Source organism: Cydia pomonella, chromosome 27, assembly GCF_033807575.1.
Source record: "Cydia pomonella isolate Wapato2018A chromosome 27, ilCydPomo1, whole genome shotgun sequence".
Lineage (NCBI taxonomy): Eukaryota > Metazoa > Arthropoda > Insecta > Lepidoptera > Tortricidae > Cydia > Cydia pomonella.
Genome location: NC_084729.1, coordinates 3,131,467 through 3,158,644, shown reverse-complemented (window position 1 = coordinate 3,158,644; position 27,178 = coordinate 3,131,467). Strand labels below are relative to the sequence as shown.

The following is a 27,178-nucleotide window of genomic DNA, read 5'->3' as shown; positions in this document are numbered from 1 at the left end:
TTGCTGGATGGAAACAAGGGCATACCCCCCTCGTTTGTAAAATCTTGTACCAGAGAGCTCAGTTTTCAGCCACTGTCTTTAATATTTAACAAATCTTTACAATCGGGAACTTTTCCTTTAGTGTGGAAGACTGCTTATATCGTTCCAATTCATAAATCGGGAGACAAGTTGTGTTGCGAAAACTATAGACCCATTAGTATTCTTTCGTGTATGGCTAAGCTATTTGAATCCATTGTCTATGTAAACCTATATAGCCACTTTAGAACAGTTATATCTGATAAGCAACACGGGTTCGTAAAAAATAAGTCTACAGTAACAAATTTATTGGAATACAAACATTATCTATTGTTAGGGTTCGTGTATCTGATTGCTTTATTTTTAATTAAAAAATAATAATAATGGTATATATGGATAATAACAATATCGGTCTATAGTAAAATGGCGCGATATTATTGATCGGTGATTGGTTGAAATCTGTGAGGTGATTATCGATTGGAGGGGATGACGAGGGTCGACGATTGGGAACCGGGCCAGTTGCGACATTCTAGTGTCGGTCGTGAAGAAAGACAGTCGTGTAAAACTCCTACCTAGTTTTACTAGATAATAAAAGTATTTGTCTCAAGTTTGAGTTTCAAGTAACCTCCAAATCTACCAAACCCGAGTTACCAGTAGTTCGAGTGAGTTGTGTTTATATTTCAGAAGTTGGAAAACGCAACCAAAACGTAAGTACACACCCACAATTTATTTTTAATTATAGCACGGTGTAATTTCGAACCAATTTTCGTTTTAAACATAGTTAATTAAATTTCGTTACGTTCGTTAGGTCTAGTAATGAAGTTAGGGTCCAAACTCGGATTGGTGCTACCCATATAAATAGTGCTGTAGCTTTTCGAGATATTAAATTCATCGCTTAGACGTCTACCTTCATAAAATAACGTAATGTATTATTGAATACATACAGCCGTTAAAAGCAGTGTTAAGAATAGTTATATACGACTACCTACCTGTGAGTCAGTCGAGTTAGCAAAACATTTTGTGCCGTAATCCATAGTTTTCATGAACATTTATTATAAAAGTGGTTTTATTATTTACCATCCTAATTGTTGTTAGTTTTCGGGTAGACATCACAACATGCGTTAACTAGGAAACATATTTCTGGAAGATCCACGGTACTGGTCGTGTTTTCTTGTCCGTTAAATAGCATTCAATAGAAATAAATATGCTTACCTACATTTCTGTTTTTTCAAGAGTGGGTGCAATCGGTTTTGAATAAAAACGTGACGTTGACTATAAGTATTTTATAGGGAACGGATTTATCCCACTACTTTCACTACGTATAGAATACATTAATTTGGCTGTTTTCCCAATCCGTGTTAATCAAATTTTATTATTTAATTTGACACTGCGAGGAACGTGGGTATTTAATTAATCTGGTGCCTTATGTTATACAATTTTGCCACTCATCATTACTATTCAATTAATAGGAAATACAATACAAGGTTAATAAACTTGTGATATTTTATGCTTGTATAGGTTAAATTACCTACTATTATTATACACGTTCCTCACACCTCGAATTTGAACATTGCTACTTGTTTTTCCCTGTACCGTATTTACCGGTCTCTGTTTAGTCCTTTAGTTGCCTGGTAGTGAAAACCACAATGCATCATTTCCCCTTTAAGTACATTCCTATGGTTTATTATGTAGTTCTTATTGCTATATTCTATATTCCTATAGTTGTATGTAACAAAATAAATAAATAAATAAACAGTTGACATGAACGCTATTAGTGGTGGTGTTCACTACAAATTTATTCTAATGCCTTCGTTTTGAGTTTCAGACGCCATGTCTTCACCGGAACCTCCTGATCGGGGTTCTACACGAAAGCGAAGGGCCCCTAGTGACAAGGAACGGAGTCCCAGCCCTACGCTTAATCCTAGTCGAGAATCTGGCAGCGCGCGATGTCACATGTTGGAAAGGGAGCTGAAGATAGAAAGAGCAAGACTTCGGGAAGCTGAAGGCCGGCGTCGTTCTTTAAGACGTAACTGCGACAGAAGATCGACGAGCCGGATGCACCGCAGCCGGTCTCCACCTGGTCGGCACCACACCTCGGCCCACGCTGAGCAACGGGTCACAAGCCACGCCGAGCAGCAGGTGGAACAGCATGCTGATCATCGGTCTGAGACACAGGCCAACCGTCAAGCAGAGCATCGTGACGACGCTGGACAATATGAAAGGTCACGTAGCCCTTCTTTTTCTAAAAGAGATTTAGTTGATATTCTTATACAATTAAGGGGTGGTCTTACATCTCAACCACCTGCACAGCCCGCACAACTGCCTTTACAGAAAATAGACCACAAAAACATCCTACCTGGCTTTGACCCTTCCACCAAAAATCAACGCATTGATATTTGGTTGAAGAAGGTTAATGAATGCGCTGCTGTGTATGGTTGGGATGAGAGGACTACCACGCATTTCGCCATGCAGAAATTGCAAGGTCTGGCCAAGACATGGTACGAAAGCCTAAATACGATTCTTTTTACTTGGCAAGAGTGGCAAACAAAATTGTTAGACGCATTTCCTTGTGACCAAAACTATGGCCAGATCTTGGAGGACATGCTCAAAAGGAAAAGCAAGTTTAGCGAACCCATAGAAGTATATTATTACGAAAAACTGAGTCTGGTTAACCAGTGTGACATAGTAGGGAAACGCGCCGCGGATTGTATAATACATGGAATTACTGATCGAACGCTTAGGTCGGGTGCTTTAGCGTTGCGCTGTACTCGCCCGGATCAATTATTGCCTTTTCTGATGAGTTACAAAGAATCCAGTCAAATTAGTTCAGACCGTTACCACGTCAGAAATAGAGCCACGGGTAATTCTTTTGTTGGGGGGAATACTACAACTCAATCTAAACCTGGTTACAAGCTGGCGCAGCAATCTGGTTGCTATAATTGCAAGGAACCTGGTCATAGTTACCTTTATTGTACTAGACCCATCATTAAATGCACAAAGTGCAACAGGATAGGACATACAGCGGATAAGTGTTTTACTAAGAACAGCGTCCCTGGCGATAAATCGACTAGCTCCAACACTACTATACCGAAGGTCATGAAAATTAATCGTTTAGACTCAGATATTACCTCTAAACCCAGTTCTAAGTACTTCAAGGACGTAGTGGTGCAGGGCAGGACTATTGAGGCATTCATAGATTTTGGTAGCCAGCTTACCTTGATTAGGGAGTCTACGGTTAATGAGTTAGGTGTATCGCACGACAAAACTCCAACGCTCATGAAGGGTTTCGGTAATGGCCTAACTATGTCGCTGGGTAGCCTGTCACTTGATCTCTCAGTTGATGGGGTAGGAGCAACGGTAAGCTTCAGAGCTGTCAGTGACGAATTATTGGAGAGGCCCATTCTGGTAGGGCAGTCTTACACCGAGCAGGCTCATATAACAGTATACAAAGATGCCAACAAACTGCAGTTCTTCAATATTACGAATGAATTCACCTGCGTTGATGCAGTCGAGGACGAGGCATCATTGTTGCGGTATCATACTTTCAGCGTTGTTCAGCTTCATGGTGCAGCTTCGGTTAGGGTCAGGACGAAAACAGCATTCGATGGCGATGTCCTAGTGAAGCAGACTATCGCCGGTAGACCAAATGAACAATACATTATAAGCGGCGGTCTTCATCGTTCTGTGAAAGGTAACATATATGTATTGGTGATGCCGTGCGCCAAGTTTTGTCAGATTCTACCAAGTGTTGTATTTTGTCGTGTAGAACGCGTTCATATGATTAAGCGAGTTGCCCAGGTCCCTAAAGATGCAGGTGTCGAGACAGAGTTTGATGTCAAGCAGGTCCGGATAGGTGAAGGAGTGTCTGCCGATGATAGAGGTAAATTGTTAGACTTACTGAAGAAATATAGTCATTGTTTTGCTTCTTCTCTTACTAGTCTAGGTTGCACCAATGCTGCTGAGATGAGTATTGAATTGAGCAGTCAACGTCCGGTCGTGTATCGTCCTTATAGACTATCTCATCACGAACGGGAAAAGGTGCGCTCAATGGTAGGAGAGATGCTAGAGGCTGGCATAGTCAGAGAGTCTGCGTCCGACTACGCGAGTCCCATTATACTTGTTCGAAAAAAAGATGGATCTCTTCGGTTATGTGTCGACTATCGAATGTTGAACTCAGTGACGGTAAAAGAAAGGTACCCAATGCCCATTATCGAGGACGAAATAGCTCGCCTTTCTGGGCAGACTTGGTTTATCACTCTCGACCTCGCTTCTGGGTACTACCAGGTGCCCATTTCAGAGCATAGCAAGCATTTCACGTCGTTTGTTACCCCGGACGGCCAATACGAGTTTAATCGCATGCCGTTCGGGCTAGCAAACGCACCTGCCGTTTTTCAACGCATGATCAATTCTATACTAGGATCGGCCCGCTTTGGCAAGGCGACAGCATACATCGACGACATTCTCATCTATGGTAACAGCCCCGCGCAATGTTTAGAGCGCCTCGAAGACGTGTTGAAGGCTATCGAAAGCGCTAACCTTACTCTCAATATGTCCAAATGTCACTTTTTACGCCAGGAGATTGATTATTTGGGGTATGAGGTTAGTGCTAGAGGAGTTAGGCCTGGTGAAAAGAAAATCTTGAGCGTGTCTAAGTTTCCCCGACCTGGAAACATTCACAACGTTCGTCAATTTCTAGGGTTGGCGGGTTATTTTCGGAAATTCGTTAGAGATTTCGCACAGATATCCTTGCCACTCAGCAAACTGCTTAAGAAGGATTCAGTTTGGGAGTGGGGAGATAGTCAGGAAATGGCGTTCCAGAATCTGAAGGCGAGGTTGGTCGAAAGGCCCGTACTCTCTATTTACGACCCGGCAGCCGAGACGGAGCTACACACAGACGCTAGTAGGCTAGGTGTCGGAGGTATACTTCTGCAACGATCCTCAGATAAAGATCCCTTTCATCCCGTTGCTTATTTCAGCCGTCAAACTTCTCCAGAAGAGAAGAATTTTCACTCATATGAGTTGGAAACTCTGGCAGTGGTATGCGCTCTTCGTAAATTCAGGGTCTATTTGTTAGGGCGAAAATTCAAGATCGTTACAGACTGTAGTGCCTTGCGATCAACGTTCTCGAAACGGGATCTTATTCCTAGGATAGCGCGCTGGTGGTTGACGCTGCAGGAGTTCGACTGTTCCGTAGAATATAGAGCTGGCACAAAAATGGGACACGTAGACGCTCTTTCTCGTAACCCAATTGTGGAACCGTCAGATATTCTTGTGGATCCATTTCCAATCGTAATGTCCATCAGCGAAGAGGACTGGCTGCATACTCTTCAGTTAGGTGATTCGGAGTTAAATAGGATAAGGGCAATTTTGAGCGACGGAGTGGACGAAAAGGGTTTGCGATATATAAAGGACAATTTTGTCATTAAGGAAAACAAGCTATACCGTTATTTGGGTGGCGATAAGGAAGAAATTAGGTGGGTTGTACCGAAGGGTGCAAGGTGGCAACTGTGTCGGTTAAACCACGACGAGATTGGTCATTTTGGGGTGGAAAAGACCTTGGAGAGGATTAAAAAGAATTATTGGTTTCCCAAGATGACCAAATTCGTTAGGAAGTACGTCAACTCTTGCATTGAGTGTGCGTACGGAAGGAACAATGTAAGTACACGCGAGGGTTTACTTCACCCTATCGAAAAAGTAGAAGTGCCTTTCCACACGCTACACGTTGACCACCTTGGACCCTTCGTCAAATCCAATAAAGGTTATACCCATTTGCTTGTTGTTGTGGATGGCTTCACAAAATTCTGTTTCTTGAAGCCTGTTCGAAATACTAACACACAGAATACAATCAAAGCCTTAGAAGATATATTTTGCACGTTTAGGAACCCCGACCGTCTTATTAGCGATCGCGGCAGTTGCTACACCTCTCGCGCTTTTGAACGTTTTTGCATTAACAAAGGGATTAAGCACATATTAAATGCAGTAGCTAGCCCCAGATCAAACGGTCAAGTCGAGCGGTATAACCGCACCGTACTCGAATCTTTGAGATCACTGAGTGTGAAGTTTGGCGAAAAGAACTGGGACAGCCACCTGGGGAAAGTGCAGTGGGGTCTCAATAACACTATTCAAAAGACTATTGGGCGCGCATCTGCAGAGGTAATGTTTGGACCGGGTATGAATAGTGAGGTTAACCCCGCGTTAAACATAATCACTCGTGATACCAGAGATGATGGCGATGTATCCGATATTCGCAGGGAAGTTAAAACTAGGATAGACGCAGAACAGGACAAACAAAAAAAATATTATGACAAAGGTAGGAGGCCAGCTCGCTTGTACAAATTAGGAGACCTTGTCAAAATAACTAAGACATGTTTTAACAACGACGGTCAGAGTAAAAAACTTATGCCATCATTCATAGGGCCTTACCGTATTATTAAGGATTTAGGCATGGATAGATACACGGTCGCGCCCGTGCCAGGGCTCTCATGTATGGAAAACCGACGACCTACGACGGTTGCTGCGGACCGTATAAAACCTTGGATCAGTATTGCTGCCCTTGAGGTAAATAGCGATTCGGACTCTAATAGCAACAGTGATAATGATGATGATGATAATATTCGAGATTAACGGTATAAGTCGATTATAAATATGTATTATTATTTGTACTCTAACATAGTGAAAAGTAACATGTAACTACAGGATGATTAACATTGTTTCAGACCACGACGATTGGTTCGTGTTTCGATGTTTCGAAAGTCCTCCCGCACCTTCACGAGTATTCGATCGGCTCCTAAGGTCAACGGCGAGGCAACTCGACTAAGTCCTTCCGCGCCCATCACGAGTAATCGATCGGCTCGTGTGGCCAACGGTAAGGCAACCCGATAATCGATCGTTCGGGGTTTTTACTGGTTTTTCGTTATTCGATCGGACGAAAACCGAGATTTTTGAAATGGATACCCATAATCGATCGTTGGGAATTCCACTAGTTGTGTGAGCTATTGCTAATCGATCGGCAATCAGTCTTACAAGAGTTTTTCGAAAGTTGCTTTTTCTCTTGATCATGATATTATCTTAATAAGGAATGATTCGGTAAGATATTTTGATTTGTAAGTTAGTCGATTTATGTCATTGAGACATTTTATTGGAATTTATGGTCACTGACGAATGTAAGTTGTTATGTTGTCTTCAGTTTATCGCGACATTTGTTCGTGAAATAAATTGTTGCTACTGTTGATACGCTTTGAGTTGATTATGCGAATTCACAAGTACAGATCTTGCTATTGATTGACCTTCCATTATTAAGTTTACTGTAAAAGTCATTTTGAACTAGTGTTTATATAAGATTGTTGTTTTGAAAAATTCAATACTGTTCAATTGATTTCGAATTTATAATTTGTATGTAAAAGCAACAGGATTAATATGTTAAATACTAGTAATGGTTACTTAACAGGTAGTATAAGTCTAGTTAATGTGACATTAAGTATAGTTAATGTGAAGTTTGTGCAACTGGCCATGATCCCGATTGTTAGGGTTTCCACCTGGGGACGTGTTCCGGGACGGAACCGTTATCAGGATGGTCGATTGTTAGGGTTCGTGTATCTGATTGCTTTATTTTTAATTAAAAAATAATAATAATGGTATATATGGATAATAACAATATCGGTCTATAGTAAAATGGCGCGATATTATTGATCGGTGATTGGTTGAAATCTGTGAGGTGATTATCGATTGGAGGGGATGACGAGGGTCGACGATTGGGAACCGGGCCAGTTGCGACATTCTAGTGTCGGTCGTGAAGAAAGACAGTCGTGTAAAACTCCTACCTAGTTTTACTAGATAATAAAAGTATTTGTCTCAAGTTTGAGTTTCAAGTAACCTCCAAATCTACCAAACCCGAGTTACCAGTAGTTCGAGTGAGTTGTGTTTATACTATGTACTAGCTTTGCGGATAGTGGTCAGGTCGATACTATATATACGGATTTTTCTAAGGCCTTCGATACAGTGGACCATGATATCCTTTGTTACAAGCTCGCACTATACGGAATACATGGTAATTTGTTTAGGTGAATATGTTCCTACTTGAATAACAGGAGCCAACTTGTAGCTGTCAAGGGATCTTTGTCTGCTTCTGTACCTTTAACCTCAGGAGTACCATAAGGGTAACACTTGGGGCCGTTGCTGTTTATTGTTTTTATAAATGATTTGGCAGAACGATTGTCTTGCCCCTTTCTATTTTATGCAGACGATCTGAAAATATACAAAACAATAAACAGTACCACAGACTGTTTACTGCTGCAGGACGACTTGAATGTTATATCGAACTGGTGCGTTGATAATCGTATGGTTCTAAATGTTGATAAATGCTTCGCCATAACTTTTTCGAAGAAAAGATTATACGTATATTTCCTAGGTACGCACTTCTGTAAATCGAAAATTGTAGTCTTTATAATATCCCTTTTACCCAGTATCCCGGCTATATTTTGGTGATGAATAGTTATTTTTTGGATATATAATTTAAAAACAAAGTGTATCACTCTTATTTGCCCATCCCGTATTAGTGCGTTGAGAAAGACTGCACTTCTTGATTGGAGAGATGGGGACCTAGAATTCGTACACATTAAATATGGTGAGAACTAAAGTAGTAAATAAAAAATATATTTTATCAATCGTTCGTTTATTTCGAATTAAGCACACATGAACAAAGAAAATATAATTTGAAAAAAATCAATTTAAAAAGCAATGAAGTTCCTTTATCAAAAAAAATATACACGGACGTGGGTCAAAATGTTGAATTACTTAATTATTTAACATTCGTCGTCAGAAACTACCTCCTCAACGGTGGAAGATGAGGATGAGGAGCTGGAACTAGAGGACGAGGCTTGGCTGCTGCTGCTAATGCTGCTACTGCCATCGGGTCCAACAACGCGCGACTGCTTGTTTGTGCTAGCATTGGCTGCGCTGGACTTGGAAGCCTTCTGTTCACTGGCAGTCTTTACGGATCCATCGGCACCTACAACTTTAGATTGCGTGTTGCTAGAAGCAGCCTTGTTGCTTTCATTTGAAGCAGATTGCTCAGAACCCTCCGAAGTGGATCCATCTTTGTTTACTTTTTTTATTTGTTTGTTGCTGGAAGCAGCCTTGTTATTCTCTTTCGAGGCGGCTTGTTGAGATGCCTCCACGGTGGATCCATCGCGGTTAACTTTTTTCAATTGTGTGTTTTTGGAAGCAGCTTTGCTGTTCTCTACTGAAGCAGATTGTTCAGATGCCTGCACAGAGGATCCGTCCCTATTTACTTGTTTCAATTGTGTGTTTTTGGAAGCAGCTTTGCTGTTCTCTACTGAAGCAGATTGTTCAGATGCCTGTACAGTGGATCCGTCCTTGTTAACTTGTTTCAATTGTGTATTTTTAGAAGCAGCTTTGCTTTTCTGCTTGGAAGCAGATTGTTCAGATGCTGCCTTGGAAGATCCGTCTTTGTTAGTTTGTTTTGTTTGTGTGTTTCTGGAAGCAGCCTTGTTGCTTTCAATTGAAGCAGATTGCTCTGATGCTTCGCGAGAAGATCCGTCTTTGTTAATCTGTTTCACTTGGGTATTTTTGGATGCAGCCTTGTTGTTCTCTTTTGAAGCAGATTGTTCAGAGGACTGTTTAGATGATCCATCTTTGTTTACTTGTTTCAATTGTTTGTTGCTAGATGCATTCTTGCTGTTCTGTTTCGAAGCAGATTGCTCAGAGGCTATCTTGGAAGATCCATCTTTGTTGATTTGTTTCAATTGCTTGTTGGTTGATGAGGCTTTGTTACTTTCATTAGAAGCCGATTGTTCAGAAGCCTCGTTGGAAGATCCGTCTTTGTTGATTTGTTTCACTTGTTTGTTGGTCGAAGCAGCCTTATTCTTCTCACTTGAGGCAGATTTTTCAGAGGACTGTTGAGAGGATCCGTCTTTGTTCACTATTTTTGATTGTTTGTTGGTAGAAGCATTCTTGCTGTTCTCCTTTGAAGCCGATTTTTCAGACGCTCGAGTAGAAGATCCGTCTTTGTTGATTCGTTTCGTTTGCTTGTTGGTGGAAGCCGCTTTGTCACTTTCATTAGAAGCTGAACGCTCTGACGCTTCCCGAGACGAACCATCTTTATTTATTTGTTTCAGTTGTTTGTTGGTCGAAGCAGCCTTATTCTTCTCACTTGAGGCAGATTTTTCAGAGGACTGTTGAGAGGATCCGTCTTTGTTCACTATTTTTGATTGTTTGTTGGTAGAAGCATTCTTGCTGTTCTCCTTTGAAGCCGATTTTTCAGACGCTCGAGTAGAAGATCCGTCTTTGTTGATTCGTTTCGTTTGCTTGTTGGTGGAAGCCGCTTTGTCACTTTCATTAGAAGCTGAACGCTCTGACGCTTCCCGAGACGAACCATCTTTATTTATTTGTTTAAGTTGCTTGTTGCTAGACGCAGCTTTGTTGTTCTCGTTTGAAGCAGTTTTGTCAGAAGACTCAACAGAAGATCCATCTTTGTTTACTTGCTTCGACTGTTTATTGCTTGAAGCGGCTTTGTGGGATGACTTGGACGCGTTTTGCTCAGACCTCTCATTGGAGGATCCGTCAGCATTTGTGTTTTTCTCGCGAACATTGGATGAGCTTGCTTTGTTGTCGGATTCACTGGCGTCCTGGGATGATTTTTTGATGATTGATCCATCCGACTTCTTAATAACAGTTTGAGCTTGAGAGGATTTCTTATTGCTATTGGACTTATCACTCGCGTTTGAAGTCTTGGTACGCCTGTTGCCCTTGGCATCAGTAGTATCCTCGTTCTGTGATGAGCTGTTTCCAGATGAAGTACCGGATTCTTGGTGTGAGCTTGTTGTTTTCTTCGTTGCTTTGCCTGGTTTCCCTGGTTTTCCTGGAGAGCCTGGGCCTCCCGGAGCGCCTGGTCCACCTGGTCCACCCGGAGCGCCTGGTCCACCTGGAGCGCCTGGCCCACCTGGAGCGCCTGGGCCTCCTGGAGCGCCTGGTCCACCTGGTCCACCTGGAGCGCCTGGCCCACCTGGAGCGCCTGGGCCTCCTGGAGCGCCTGGTCCACCTGGTCCACCTGGAGCGCCTGGCCCACCTGGAGCGCCTGGGCCTCCTGGAGCGCCTGGTCCACCTGGAGCGCCTGGGCCTCCCGGAGCGCCTGGTCCACCTGGTCCACCTGGAGCGCCTGGACCTCCCGGAGCGCCTGGTCCGCCCGGAGCGCCTGGGCCTCCTGGAGCGCCTGGTCCACCTGGTCCACCTGGAGCGCCTGGTCCTCCCGGAGCGCCTGGTCCACCTGGAGCGCCTGGGCCTCCCGGAGCGCCTGGTCCACCTGGAGCGCCTGGGCCTCCTGGAGCACCTGGTCCACCTGGTCCACCTGGAGCGCCTGGTCCTCCCGGAGCGCCTGGTCCACCTGGAGCGCCTGGGACTCCCGGAGCGCCTGGTCCACCTGGAGCTCCTGGGCCTCCTGGAGCACCTGGTCCACCTGGTCCACCTGGAGCGCCTGGTCCACCCGGAGCACCTGGTCCACCTGGAGCGCCTGGTCCACCTGGTCCACCTGGAGCGCCTGGACCTCCCGGAGCGCCTGGTCCGCCCGGAGCGCCTGGGCCTCCTGGAGCGCCTGGTCCACCTGGAGCGCCTGGGCCTCCCGGAGCGCCTGGTCCACCTGGAGCGCCTGGGCCTCCTGGAGCGCCTGGTCCACCTGGTCCACCTGGAGCGCCTGGTCCACCCGGAGCACCTGGTCCACCTGGAGCGCCTGGACCTCCCGGAGCGCCTGGTCCGCCCGGAGCGCCTGGGCCTCCTGGAGCGCCTGGTCCACCTGGAGCGCCTGGCCCACCTGGAGCGCCTGGGCCTCCCGGAGCACCTGGTCCACCTGGTCCACCTGGTGCGCCTGGACCTCCCGGAGCACCTGGTCCACCTGGAGCGCCTGGTCCGCCCGGAGCGCCTGGGCCTCCTGGAGCGCCTGGGCCTCCTGGCGCGCCTGGGCCTCCTGGAGCGCCTGGTCCACCTGGAGCGCCTGGGCCTCCCGGAGCGCCTGGTCCACCAGGTCCACCTGGAGCGCCTGGTCCGCCCGGAGCGCCTGGGCCTCCTGGAGCGCCTGGGCCTCCTGGAGCCCCTGGGCCTCCTGGAGCGCCTGGGCCTCCTGGAGCCCCTGGACCTCCTGGAGCGCCTGGTCCACCTGGTCCACCTGGAGCGCCTGGTCCTCCCGGAGCGCCTGGGCCGCCCGGAGCGCCTGGGCCGCCCGGAGCGCCTGGTCCACCCGGAGCGCCTGGTCCACCTGGTCCACCTGGAGCGCCTGGTCCTCCTGGAGCGCCTGGTCCACCCGGAGCGCCTGGTCCGCCTGGAGCGCCTGGGCCTCCTGGAGCGCCTGGTCCACCTGGTCCACCTGGAGCGCCTGGGCCTCCCGGAGCGCCTGGTCCACCTGGAGCGCCTGGACCTCCCGGAGCGCCTGGGCCTCCCGGAGCACCTGGTCCACCTGGTCCACCTGGAGCGCCTGGTCCTCCCGGTGCACCTGGTCCACCCGGAGCGCCTGGTCCACCTGGAGCGCCTGGACCTCCCGGAGCACCTGGTCCACCTGGTCCACCTGGAGCGCCTGGGCCTCCCGGAGCGCCTGGTCCACCTGGAGCGCCTGGACCTCCCGGAGCGCCTGGGCCTCCCGGAGCACCTGGTCCACCTGGTCCTCCCGGAGCGCCTGGACCTCCTGGAGCGCCTGGACCTCCTGGAGCGCCTGGTCCACCTGGTCCACCTGGAGCGCCAGGTCCTCCCGGAGCGCCTGGTCCACCTGGAGCGCCTGGGCCTCCCGGAGCGCCTGGTCCACCTGGAGCGCCAGGTCCACCCAAATTTTTGAGTTAACATTGCAACCATGCGTTAAAATTCAAAAACCATCACTATGAACATTCAAAAATGGCCCGAAAATTCTGGCCTCTAAGAGCCTACCGCGAACACCAAAATTCGCAAATTATGGGCATCTTTCTCTGTCACTCTAATTACGGCTTAAGTCTTCGTGATAGACCCTCTAATTATAATAATGAACGTATCGTTTTGTCAGATATACAAATATTTTTTGCTGTCTGATTATTTCATAGATTTAAAAAAATCTAAAATATGCTATAAATAAAATAGGCAGTTTTACGCTACCTTAATGTATAGATACAATATATACGAATAGCAAAGAACTGAAATAGGTAAGTCTAATATTTTCAATAGAGTTGGTGTGCCGATCTTTGACAGTAATAAGTAGTGATAGATTATAGAGTACTTGGACTAAAATTTTAATATTCGAATTCAACTCGGAACCCATAGCATAAAGTAAAGAATAATCAATAACAATCCATAGAATAACAAGCAGTGGAGTGAACACATAAAGTCAGTGTATGTATGTGTTAAGGTCCTGTGAGATGATGGATGGTAAGTAGTTGAATATTATTCGTTCTCTTTTGAATTGTACAGTGTTTTAGTTCATAACTGGTGCATAAGTTTTTAAAATAATAAAATAATAACCTTTTACAACATGACAATATAATACTAGTCGAACTCTCAACGCCGCTGTTGGTTTTTAGATCGGGTTGCATACTTCGCTTATGATTCTAAGCTTGTACCCATCAATAAATCAATCAAATCACTTATTCTGTATAAAATGTGTTATGCTGTTATTGACAATCGAAATAGATTAATTAAAATGAAATAGTTGATTTGTGAAAATAAAATAAAAATCAGTAGAAGCGTATCAGACTGCGACAAAATTATCTACCGTTCTCTTAGAGATAACAAACAGTTAATATATGTCTCTTTATATATAACAATGAACGTGTCACTGAAATTTTCTAATTGATTAAGTAATCGAGGGTAGCTTTTGGCGCGTTGTTTCATACACTTCTTTTGATGCAGACAGTACTCAATTGATACCGCGTAAATAGTGCAATGAAGAGTTCTGTAATTATTTGTGTTATGAAATAGCAAAGGGTTGTGTGAGTAGGTGATTATGTCCACTAAGTAAGGATACGTTTGCTCCTCTCGCACGGGGGTAGAAAGGAGAACATTGAATTATATTGTGTGTGTTATATACTCCCAGGGCCTGCCGCAAAACCGAAATTCCCACAAATTGTGGGGATCTTTCTCTTTTACTCCAATGAAGGCGTAATTAGAGTGACAGAGAGAGATGCCCGCAATTTGCAAATATCGATTTTAATCGCGGTTATAGCCCTGCTCCCAATGATGTGTTCGTTAGGCGAGTTAGGTACTTATAAATTATTAAACGTTAGATGTAAGTGTTAACCTGGAGTTCCTGGTTGGTCAGGTTGGTCTGGGGTTCCTGGTTGGTCCGGTTGGCCTGGAGTTCCTGGTTGGTCCGGTTTGTCTGGGGTTCCTGGTTGGTCCGGCTGGCCTGGAGTTCCTGGTTGGTCTGGTTGGTCTGGGGTTCCTGGTTGGTCCGGCTGGCCTGGGGTTCCTGGTTGGTCCGGTTGGTCTGGGGTTCCTGGTTGGTCCGGTTGGCCTGGGGTTCCTGGTTGGTCAGGTTGGTCTGGGGTTCCTGGTTTGTCCGGTTGGCCTGGGGTTCCTGGTTGGTCCGGTTTGTTGGGGGTTCCTGGTTGATCTGGTTTGCCTGGGGTTCCTGGTAGGTCCGGTTTGTCAGGGGTTCCTGGTTGGTCCGGATTGCCAGGGGTACCTGGTTGGTCTGGTTTGCCTGGGGTTCCTGGTTGGTCCGGATTGCCAGGGGTACCTGGTTGGTCCGGTTTGCCTGGGGTTCCTGGTTGGTCCGGATTGCCAGGGGTTCCTGGTTGGTCTGGTTTGCCTGGGGTTCCTGGTTGGTCCGGATTGCCAGGGGTACCTGGTTGGTTCGGATTGCCAGGGGTTCCTGGTTGGTCTGGTTTGCCTGGGGTTCCGGGTTGGTCCGGATTGCCAGGGGTTCCTGGTAGGTCCGGTTTGCCTGGGTTTCCTGGTAGTCCAGGGGTAAAAAAATGTTAGCTGTGTGCGTGTTTAGTTTTTTTTGTGTTTATAGAAGAGGAATAGAGAAAATACATTAAGTGTAAATGCGGGCAAAAATTTTCCATAACAAATGCTTTATATTGTGCTGACATAAGGAGTCATGAATGTGGAGAGGCACTTCATTTTTGTATATGGATTTACTAAAATAATACCTGTTTTGTGCAATGGATTTATGATAGTAATAAAGGCAGTAACTGAATTTATTGCGGCCATCCAACATATAATATTCAATATTTACAAAAACAAAAAATATATAAAATATAACTAATTTGAAAGACGAATATGCAAAATACAATTTTTTTATATATACCAAAATGATATGCCAATGTATCATGCCCATGACAGTGAGTGATGCAAGTAATCTGAAAACTTAAGAACTAAGCTATTTTTATGTTATAGGTTCCTGGTAGGTCCGATTTGCCTGGGGTTCCTGGTTGTCCACGGGTAAAAAAGTGTTAGCTGTGTGCGTGTTTCGAGCTGACGAATCGGTTAATGATAAGTGATTACCGTCGCCCATGGACACCCGCAACACCAGAGGGTTTATATGGTAAAACTGTTACCTAATCTTAAAGGAGAGAGGATTTACTGTAAAAAAACTAAAAGTAATGGCTAGATCCATAAAAGACTATACAAGACCATTCTGTGTCACAGCAACTATGTGTGTGGGACTTTATACCCGTTAGTTTTGTCTCCCAGCTTAATTGAGAAAGGATACTGTTCACCAATATAACAATTATAATATGTATATAGAAGGACCTAAAATAGATAGAAGTAGGTGACACCGTAGCCCAAAACCGGGAACAGTGGAAAAGGCGGACTAGGAGAGCCGACCCCATATAATGGGATAAGGCTTAGGACAAGAAAAAGAATAAGACTGTTCACCAATATGCTTGGAAATGTTCACCTTTATGTAGCAAAAGTACTACTGGAAGTTCGTCATTATGGACAATCTCAAATTATAAACAAATTCTAAATCATTTTTTTTACCGTTTCAGCAGACGGGAAGTTGTATGAAAATCCATTATGTATTGTTTTTTACCTTAGTATTCCGGAGATTAAGAATAAGAACGGAACATTCAGAATTAAGGCAACTGTCACTTTCGAACAATGATATTACCTACATTTAAGTGTGCAGCTAAGTTTAGTTAAATTCGGCACGGTATTGGCAGTGCGAATGTGAACTCAGTGCGAAGTCGGTGGAGGGAGAGGTGGAGCTGATTGTCACAAACAAAGTATCTTATGGTATGTCGCATATTAATGCTAACGGCAGCTGTTTGAACTAATTATGCTCCAAAAGATTTAGCGAAGAAAACCCCACAAAATGAGATCAGCACCAGTTGTGCGCCTAGCGAATACGGAAAAGCTCCCAGATTTTTGGCACGACGTCAATAATTATTATTTAAGAGCTGCCCTTGCTAACTATATTTCTACCCTGTATATGATATTTTAGACCTAGATTCTCACCTGGTAGTCCTGGAGTGCCTGGGCCTCCCGGTGTTCCTGGTCCACATGGCTCGCTTGGACCTCCTGGTAGTCCTGATAAGTTTAAAGAAATATGTTTTTGCCGTTTGACATAATCGCCTTAGGCTTTTATTGACATTTATGATTACGGCCGGCAAAACGTGCCACTTTTTCTCTTGCTACAAGGAAGCTTATTGACTTTTATTGACATTTATGATTACGGCCGGCAAAACGTGCCACTTTTTCTCTTGCTACAAGGAAGCTTATTGACTTTTATTGACATTTATGATTACGGCCGGCAAAAACGTGCCACTTTTTCTCTTGCTACAAGGAAGCTTATTGACTTTTATTGACATTTATGATTACGGCCGGCAAAACGTGCCACTTTTTCTCTTGCTGCAAGGAAGGACTTGACAGGTTATTCGTATAATGATACAAGCAAATTTCGTCCTTCTGGCAAGCGACAAAGTGGGACGTTTTGCCGGCCGCGGTCACATTTGATTACTTCTTTTGGAGAAGTATCACGAGAACCACGAGGTGAGGTGTATTCTGTCAATTTAAAATTATTGTCCGTTTCTATTTCTATTTCTATATTTTACTTGGAAAATGCGGAAATTCTTTACACTCATTTTTTTATCATTCAAAATGTGTAATAGGAAATGTCGATTGTAATACTCATAAAAAAGCATGTGGCACCTTTTTGATTGTATTTTTTTAAGTTAAGCCAAATTCCTGGTTGGCAATCCAACTCGATTTCTCTTAATGTACTTATACATATAAATCGTTATTCTGTTTTTTTATTTTTATTGGTTACTTAGAAAAATGTCGAAATTACACAAATCATCATGTGCCACGACCTTCGAAATGTGACCGCGATTGATATGAAATTTTGACAAAAAAACTACGAGTAAACAAATTTTTTATAAGTATCTCGTCTTGACACGAATTGCTGTTTTTGGATGAAGAAGAGACCCGAGGGACGCCGCAAATGTCAGTATGTCCGTACGTACAAACGCTACAACGCTACGCTGGCTTTGATAGCATTATAATGAGTTTAGTCCAATTCGTGATGCACACTTAATGACTACTTTTCTTGTTATTGTTGTCTGTACATGTTCGTACATGTTTTGTGATCGTCATGAATATTTTATCATATCTTTTTATCCTATCTACAAACATGACACTAATGTGGTTTGCAACATTCAAAGGGATAAATGGCGCCAGCAAAGGTTTCCCCTGTTTCTAGTTTTCTTATAACGGATTTAGTTTTAAAGGGCAAAAAAACAAGAATATGACACTATTGGTGTTAACAGGAGAAAATGGCAAAAAGCTCCGACCGGACAAGTTCATTGGAGCTAATTAGCTAGTAAGCTAGTATAAAAATGTCATCAAAGCAGCACACAAGGTTTGTCATTCAACATTGTTCCTTGAGAAAACGAAGGTAATGTTGCCACCACGAAAAAATCATCGGCATTCTTACCTGGTTGATCTGGTTCTCCTGGTCCACCTGGGCCTCCTGGAGCGCCTGGTCCACCTGGTCCACCCGGAGCGCCTGGGCCTCCTGGAGCGCCTGGTCCACCTGGTCCACCCGGAGCGCCTGGGCCTCCTGGAGCGCCTGGGCCTCCTGGAGCGCCTGGTCCACCTGGAGCGCCTGGGCCTCCTGGTCCACCCGGAGCGCCTGGTCCTCCTGGAGCGCCTGGGCCTCCTGGAGCGCCTGGGCCTCCTGGAGCGCCTGGTCCACCTGGAGCGCCTGGGCCTCCTGGTCCACCCGGAGCGCCAGGGCCTCCTGGAGCACCTGGTCCACCTGGAGCGCCTGGGCCTCCCGGAGCGCCTGGTCCACCTGGTCCACCCGGAGCGCCTGGGCCTCCTGGAGCGCCTGGTCCACCTGGAGCGTCTGGGCCTCCTGGTCCACCCGGAGCGCCTGGGCCTCCTGGAGCGCCTGGTCCACCTGGAGCGCCTGGGCCTCCCGGAGCGCCTGGTCCACCTGGTCCACCCGGAGCGCCTGGTCCACCTGGAGCGCCTGGGCCTCCCGGAGCGCCTGGTCCACCTGGTCCACCCGGAGCGCCTGGTCCACCTGGAGCGCCTGGGCCTCCTGGAGCGCCTGGGCCTCCTGGAGCGCCTGGTCCACCTGGAGCGCCTGGGCCTCCTGGTCCACCCGGAGCGCCTGGGCCTCCTGGAGCACCTGGTCCACCTGGAGCGCCTGGGCCTCCCGGTGCGCCTGGTCCACCTGGTCCACCCGGAGCGCCTGGTCCACCTGGAGCGCCTGGGCCTCCTGGAGCGCCTGGTCCACCTGGAGCGCCTGGGCCTCCTGGTCCACCCGGAGCGCCTGGGCCTCCTGGAGCGCCTGGGCCTCCTGGAGCGCCTGGTCCACCTGGAGCGCCTGGGCCTCCTGGTCCACCCGGAGCGCCTGGGCCTCCTGGAGCGCCTGGGCCTCCTGGAGCGCCTGGTCCACCTGGAGCGCCTGGGCCTCCTGGTCCACCCGGAGCGCCTGGGCCTCCTGGAACACCTGGTCCACCTGGAGCGCCTGGGCCTCCCGGAGCGCCTGGTCCACCTGGTCCACCCGGAGCGCCTGGTCCACCTGGAGCGCCTGGGCCTCCTGGAGCGCCTGGTCCACCTGGAGCGCCTGGTCCACCCGGAGCGCCTGGTCCACCTGGTCCACCCGGAGCGCCTGGGCCTCCTGGAGCGCGTGGGCCTCCTGGAGCGCCTGGTCCACCTGGAGCGCCTGGTCCACCCGGAGCGCCTGGTCCACCTGGTCCACCCGGAGCGCCTGGGCCTCCTGGAGCGCCTGGTCCACCTGGAGCGCCTGGGCCTCCTGGAGCGCCTGGGCCTCCCGGAGCGCCTGGACCACCCGGAGCGCCTGGGCCGCCCGGACCGCCTGGTCCACCTGGAGCGCCTGGTCCACCGGGAGCGCCTGGGCCTCCTGGGGTGCCTGGGCCTCCTGGAGTACCTGGTCCACCCGGACCGCCTGGATTAGATGAAAAAATTGACTATCATTTCAGAAATTACACTTAAAAGCACTTGCTAATTCAATAGGTACTTGGCTTAGAAATTGACGAATAATAGTATGGAATAATACTGTGGGGCAATAGCGTAAATGTTAAAGATCTCTTCGTTTTACAAAAAAATGTGCAAGGTGCTCACGAGGAACCCGAGAGATTTTAACCACGCATTTTTGAGGCCAAAAGAAGGAAAAAATGTTATATGAGTTTGGTTCAATTTCACAAAAAAAAATTGTTTATTTTTTTCGATTTTTTTTATGTATTGCGGGCAGTTTTATCTGGCAGTTAATTTATTTGTCAATTAGTTATCCAATACTTTACTTGGACATTGTGAAACAGGCCCTAAGATTTTTTTTCCTTTTGTAATTGTAAGCCAATATTCATCCATTGGGTAATAAGAAAATGCACACTGCTACACCCTAATGGGGTCCATTTTTGTAGTTGATTAGACTTTTGACCTTTGAAAAATACTATGGTTGCAATAAATTATTCTGATTATGATTATTACCTGGGATGCCTGGTCTGCCTGGTCTGCCTGGTCTGCCTGGTCTGCCTGGTCTGCCTGGGCGCCCTGGTCTGCCCGGACCTCCATGGCCGTCATCACAATCGTCGTCCTTGCCACCCTTCTTTACACGGCGTCTTAATTCTTCTTCGCTTTCTTCAGAACTTGAAGATCTCTTTGAACTACTACGTCTGTGTTGTTCCTCAGTCTCCTGTACCTATACAATAAAATGTGTATAAAAAGGTATATACTCGATTTAGATAATGTTGATATTTTGATAGACCTTCAATTGAGGCCTGACCACAACAAGATGGTTCTACAATCTGGTTAAGGTCGCAGGGAGCCAATGAATGAGAGTGGAGCAATATCGGTCGTTGTGAAGATCCATGAGAGAGGCCTAATCTAGAAGTAGACGTCTTTTGGCTGTGATGATAATGATGATGAAATCTTCAATTCTGGTATTGAAATACCGTAAATATCGGTCCGATATTTTGGGATTTCGGAATTCGTTAATAAGTAATTTTTTAATAGTCTGGCAAACACAAACTTGTCAGTCAGAAAGAACCAGGAAAATTATACTCATCCCTATCTTTTGATTGTTAGTACTAGCGTAAAACAAAGACAGTATAAATTATCTCTGTCTATGCTTAAAATGAGACAGTCTTGGACCAAACTATACATAGGTTAACAGAAAATAAGTTCTCCATCATTCGGGAAAGGATCAAATCACAAAATTTTGGGTATGTCCAAAGTTGAACCTAATCACTGTGTATGGGCCAAACCTTTGACTAATTTTCCTACCTTAGAAGACCCGGAGATTCTCCTACGCCTGGACTCTTCGTTCTCAGAGCTGGAGCTAGATTTAGAGCTGCGTTCCTTCTTGCGTCTCTCTTCCTCGATTTCTACGGAGGTGCGCCCACGCCTTTCCCTTCTCTCTCTCTCTTCGCTGCTCTCACTTGAGCTGGCTTGTTTGCGGTCGGAGCTTCTAGAGCTGGACCTTTAACAAAATAAACGAAATAAATATTTTACGACCGGTCTGGCCTAGTCGGTAGTGAAGCCTATGAAGCCGATGGACCTGGGTTCGATTCCCGGTAAGGGCATTTATTTGTGTGATGGATGGACAGATATTCGTTCCTAAGTCAGGGGTGTTTTTTTATGTATTTACTTGAGTATTTGTTTATTTATATATACGCTTTCAAATGAATATCGGGCGACTACTTTACAAAAGCTCTAAGATTTGATTTTTTTATCCACTTCTACGCGAACGAAGTCACAGGCGTACACTAGTATTTAATAAACTGATATAGAAAGAGATTCATAATGTACATTAGCTTTTTAAACTAAGTTTGTGACCTAGAACACTTACTTTTCTTCTAATGAAGAACCAGATCGTTTCGATGATCTGAAAACATAAGAATCATTGTCAAATATCTTCCATGGTATAATTATTACGGAGTCCTCTCTATGAACATTACTAAAGTTAACAAATCTGATACATTCTTCTAAGATTCTCAACAAACGAATTTAAAAAATAGAACTTTTAACATCGCTATTAAGGAAGAAAATTAAGACCGAGCAGTCTTAGGGTTCATTTGGGATGTACATTGCTCTTTATATAAAAAATCTACTCGCTCTAAATCATGTGTATTACATTTTCCAGCAGTGATAACTGTTATCAGACATAGATATATGCTACTTTAATGTTCCTGACAAATTGCATGTTGTTTCCGAAAATCTTTTTGAAATGAGAGCGTAACTGCTATAGTATGGTGGCGGGTAGGTAAAAAATCTTCGTGTGACTTTTACCTCCTCTGTTCATTAGATGATTGCCGAGATGACTGCGCCTGCTTGGAGTTCTTTTGGCTCTTCTCCACACGGTTGCCTCCTCGGATAAGGAGTTCCTCACGCTCATTTTGCTCGGCGCTGCTCTTTTTGGCTGATTTGGCAGATTTCCGCTCTTGGCTTTCTTCGACTACAAAAAAGTAAAAATTATTATTAAGTAGTAACGTAGTTAGTTAAAGTCAGTCCAAGAGTAGTCTGTAAGGATTTTGACAAGCGGACTCCAGGCTCCCATGAGCCGTGGCAAATGCCGGGACACCGCGAGGAAGGTGATGATATGATTTGCGGCCCTCTTTAAAATGGATCAATATTTCTCTCAAGATACACTTACCACCGGAGCGAGTGATCTTCCTTGAAGACTTACTGGAATCAGCAGATGCGCTTTGGGATGAGTCTTGCTTAGCACTTTTCTGGGTCTTTTTGCTCACTAACCCTCCTGAAAACAAACAAGTAAACTTTTACTGCTGAGTATACTTCATATTCTTATAAGTTATCATTTCCACCTCTATCTAATGAGCCCTCTCTTTGTGTATATTTTCGTCAAGTATTTCCTTTAGCCGCTTTGACTGCATGATCAGATCAACTCTATTACAATTGAGGAATTAAGTAAACCAAGTATAGCTTAATCGACATCCGAAAGTACTTACTTCTTAAAATTTATATGATAAGTCAGAAAAATTTCGTCAACTTTTATAATTTCCACAGAAAAGAAAGTTTTCAGGACCCAATTGTACTGTTAAATACTGACCTCTGCCGCTGATAATTTGTTCCTCACTCTTGACAGCCGAGGAAGACGATTGCTGCTGCTGTGCAGAGCTGGCCCGCTGGCTAGAGTCTTGTTCGATGACGCCTCCTAAAATAGAAACCCAAAATATTGTCGGATATTGAAGTGGATTTCATGGGCTTTAACCCTCGACGAGTTAATATATCAAGTATATCAAATTGTAATACTTGCTCCCTAATTACAAGAATCGAAAATAAAAATGGAAGCCGTGGCTTCGGGCGTCCTGTACACTCTTAGCGACGGTCCGTCGAGAGTGAGCTACGAGCGATTAGACTGAACTGAAGTATGGCCAGAAAGCTCGCTGAAGATAAGAAGGCGTTTGTGTACCGGGTGTCTTAGGACAACAACAACAAGTATTATAAAATAGTATTTAATTAGTTATTAAACATTCAACGGACGGTCGTGCTTCGATGCTAAATAGTACGGTACGGGCGCGCCTTTGAGTGATCGGGAGGTGTATATATGAACCACCTAAGTAAGGTTGATTCACGAAAGTTGGCACGGACATTACCTGTATGTGAATTTTGACAGTTTAGTGCAAATCTCGCAAGCTCTTATGAAAGCACTTATGTCCTACTACACTGGCTTAGAAGATGACAATTATACAATTAGTACATCGCCACACGAAAAGAAAAAATGTATTGTGATGACAGATTTTAACGACCGGTCTGGCCTAGTGGATGGAGTCCCGGGTTCAAATCCCGGTAAGGGCATATATTTGTGTGATGAGCACAGATATTGGTTCCTGGCGTTTTCTATCAACGTTTGTAATCTTCGCGAGGCCTCCGAGTTAAATCTCAATTTACCTCCAACGCGTTTGACAATCCTTTGGCTAGACTCTTCTTTTCGGCTAGCACTGGCTTGTTCCTGCTCTTGTTCGGCTTGCGTCTTCTTTATAATGGTCTTCCCGCCAGCTCCCCTGATGATGGTGCTGGAGGAGCTCTCATCTGAGCTGCTGGAAGAGCGAGAAGATGCCGCCTTCTTGGAGGAGCTGGAGATCTCTTCGATTACTCCTGAACCGGGCTCTGGCCTTGGTTCTGCAAATAAAGTATTAGGGTCAAGCACATTTTAGAAAAAGGATACTTCTGTGGACAACAACAATAATAGTTAAAGACTCTGATAGATATACATATATCCCATCTCTCTTATCAAGTATTGAAAGAATTTTTCCGCCTGAAAGGGTGCAGTAAAAATTAACTTTAGAGTCAGATCAAGATAAGTTCGCAGTGATTCTGATAACCCACACGGTGCAAGTGTCAAGTAAACGACATCATTTCATAGAAATATGACGTTCAAAATAACCTGTGCACCGTCTGCTGCCAGCTGATCTTGGTTTGACTCTAGAGTGCCTTTGTGCCTTTCTTTTTCGGAAAGACGCGAACGAGTTATGCTATATAATGTATTATCATTGACCAATTAGCGATTGCTTAGGCCGTCATTTTGAAGTATTCGAATTATTCTTTAATATCCCTATTTTTTTTATTTGTAATATTTATTGAAGGGTTAAGTTCTATGTATTAAAATTCTAAATTATTAAAAAAATACTTACGTGGCAGGCCGCTGACGGCCACGAGAGCCTGAAAAAACAAAATATAACGTCAAAAACGAAGTATGGTGGTGTTGATGGAACTTGATGTAGTGTAAATATTTCCAAAATTTTCGAAAAGATCTCGGAAATTTTAGGAAACAAAGGACAATTTCAATCTGGTAATGGCAAATATCAATTCCCATACAGAAATATATGAAGTTTCCGAAATTCCAGCGTGTGGAAATTTAGCGATTTAGCAAAGTTCCCGATAGTACATCGACATCAATACTATTATGGACATCATTAGCGGGAACACCTAAATAGGTAATACCCAGCAGTTATTTAGGTGATGGTGAATCATTGGTAAACGTAGAATTCATGTTTAAACCATTTTTTTCGTCAATAACAATCATATTTGGATTTAATTTTATACCTACAGTTAAGAAAAACCGTTATAATTTAAATAGACAATAGAACAATGTATTTGTTTCATGTAAATAACTAGGATAGAGGAGAAAACCGATTCCAAGAAAGCAAGGTAACGCAGTGGTATTTTGTAGACCGGTAACGTATTAGTAGTTTAAGCACAAATTACCTACTTCTTTAGGAAATAATTTTAATATTCATTCTGATTCGTTTTTTTTTTTGTTTTATAATTCGCGTGAACTTGTGACAAACAGAATATCACATTAACAATCTATAACGAACATTAGCACTTACAATGCACAGCCCTCTCGGGCTGGGCATAAAAAAATTAAGTCAGAATAAGAAAAATAAATTGCGTCTGCATACATTATACAACAAGTTGTTGTCAACAACTCACTTCGGAGCATCATAGAATCGGACCATGAGAAGTTGGCAGCGATTTAAATAGCCCAGCCTGTGCAAGTGTTAACTAAACGTAATAATTTCATATGAGTTTGACGTTTAAAATAACACTTAAACTGTCGGGGCTGACTAAATTCCTGCCAACTTATCTTGGTTTGACTCTACTAGAAAATATACGCTAGAATTTCTTAACGAAAAAGTAACCTGTATATGTTCAAGTCTACTTTTTCATGGTAGATGATAAAAAAGATTTTGAACAAAAAAAAGTTAAAGGCGTCCAAGAAATTGTGAGTTGATTATTATGCCCTGTGCCTTGTAAACCTCGCAACGCTCTGGAATACATCGCTTGCTCGGCTTCCAATAGCTCTAAACTTTACGGTATTTAAAACTTGAAAAAGATAAAGATAAGATGAGATAAGATAAGTTATACTCACCACCACGCTCAAAAGAGCTATAGACAGCTTCATGGTGTGGCTTTGGCATTCTTCGGCTCACCACGGGCTTATATACCCCACAGCGCAAGCTGAACAAATATTGGAACGGCTGAAAAATGACGTATTTTAATTAACAATTAAATTAATTTATTGGTTGTACATTACAATGTGCGTCGGTTATGGAACAAAAGAGCGGTTGGGGCCATGAAAACGGCGGTTTATAGTGTTACATTGCAAATCTGCACGTGTCGCCAACGCGCGCGCTCGCCAATCATAATACTTATTAGTTCATTGTGCAACGTGGGGATAACTGGGGTAAGTGAAATTCTGATAGAGATACGCGGGCCGGCAACCCCGTTTCTCGCCGAGATATGTATAGTGCTTTTCTCAAACATGCAATTAAAACAAAAAAATTTAGTCCATTTGTTTTGTGGCGACCTACTCGGCTCGCCACTCTACCAGCGGTATACAACTTATAATCGAAAATCTATTTTGAACTCCTACACTTACTCTGGTTATAATATTAGCTGAAAATCGTTGAGCATTACACTTTTTGTTTGCCGCGACATCTATTATCGAGTAGCAGTATTGAGAGTTTTGTTACTTGACGCTAGATGTAGACGACGAAAATAATAGTATTTTTGGTATCAAAACCGTTGTATGGAGTGAGCACTCTTGGTTTTCTTAATAAAATTCTCTTTGACTCTACGGACGAAAGACAGTTTTAAACTTCTACAGAACATTTTTGGTGACTAAGTTAGTCATCTACAGTACTAAGTTAACAAGTTGTTAACACATTGACCGCTGAGCTATGGTCGTAGCGCTACGTCGTAGCCGATAACATGCTTCGTAGAGGCAAAACGACAACGTGTCGGGACTAGCGCTGAATGCGTTAAGGTTATATTCATATTAATTTATTTACGATATCATATTACATGTCAATTTATTATTATACTATTCTAAATATTTTACTACGTAGTAACTACGTGATTTATTAAATTTATCTAAACACATCATTAACTCTCTATGATGTCTTCAAAATCCGTAAATAATATAACTTTGATGAAATAGTCAACATTAAGATACAATGTTTTGTTACAATAAACTTTTCACCTCAGCAGCTCGAACAAGCCTACTTTCGTCACTCCAGGGAGTGAGGAAAGTGCGACTTTCGTCACTCCAGGGAGTGAGACAAAGTAGCTTTTTAATTTAGTGAAGGTCATGAGTACAGGGATATTTCTAGAAGCTCTCGTCATAATGATGATGCCTTTTATTCATGATTGTAAATAAATGTGGTTAACTTTACTTGTTGTTAATTTTTTTTAACCTTTATTATGTTCTCACTACTGAGGTGAAAAGTTGTATGTGTCACACGAGAGCAAAGTTATTCCACATCTCGTGTTTTTGAGTCCCTCGCAAGAAAAACCAACTTTCCTCTCTTGTTGCACAAATAACTACATCTGTGAAAATGTTGTAATTGCTTCGTTATTTCATCAAAGTCGATTTAGTACTGACATTCAAATTTGGACCATCTCTGAAAATAAGGGTTCCTTTCGTACCATTTTGGTACGGAACCCTAAAAAACAATTCTATTTGACCAAAGAGAATTAAAAAGACAAAGAGTGCTCACTCCATACAACGGTTTTGTTACCAATAAAACTATTATTTTCGTAGTCTACATCTAGCGTCAAATAGCGGAACTCTCAGTACTGCTACTCGACAATAGATATCGCGGCAAACAAAAAGTCTAATGCTCAACGATTTTCAACTAATATTATAACCAGAGTAAGCGTAGGAGTTGAAAATAGAGTTCCGGTT

The 27,178-nt window shown here is 44.3% G+C and overlaps 1 protein-coding gene across 50 annotated transcripts; it reads right to left on the bottom strand.

Moving 5' to 3' along the window:
• Positions 1-8,669: 8,669 nt before the first annotated feature.
• Positions 8,670-25,420, bottom strand: LOC133532782 (collagen alpha-1(III) chain-like). 50 transcript variants are annotated; one of them, XM_061871596.1, is made up of 25 exons: positions 25,361-25,420; positions 24,120-24,147; positions 23,377-23,607; positions 22,535-22,639; positions 22,118-22,222; positions 21,754-21,919; positions 21,314-21,349; positions 20,749-20,944; positions 19,954-20,158; positions 19,178-19,411; positions 18,962-19,123; positions 18,701-18,898; positions 17,927-18,331; positions 16,450-16,521; positions 14,279-14,935; positions 12,719-12,748; positions 12,587-12,637; positions 12,353-12,424; positions 12,272-12,298; positions 12,161-12,217; positions 11,912-12,106; positions 11,489-11,839; positions 11,300-11,416; positions 11,174-11,254; positions 8,670-10,930 (listed from the first exon to the last, which is right to left on the bottom strand). In XM_061871596.1, exons 1-25 carry the CDS (start codon positions 25,391-25,393, stop codon positions 8,817-8,819), a joined length of 5,928 nt encoding a protein of 1,975 aa, XP_061727580.1. In that variant the 5' UTR covers positions 25,394-25,420; the 3' UTR covers positions 8,670-8,816. The 50 variants fall into 50 exon arrangements, with proteins under 50 accessions (XP_061727580.1, XP_061727572.1, XP_061727587.1 ...); XM_061871588.1 differs by having other exon boundaries at positions 11,174-11,335; positions 11,372-11,416; XM_061871603.1 differs by having other exon boundaries at positions 11,174-11,299; positions 11,372-11,416.
• Between the last annotated feature and the right edge of the window lie 1,758 nt (positions 25,421-27,178).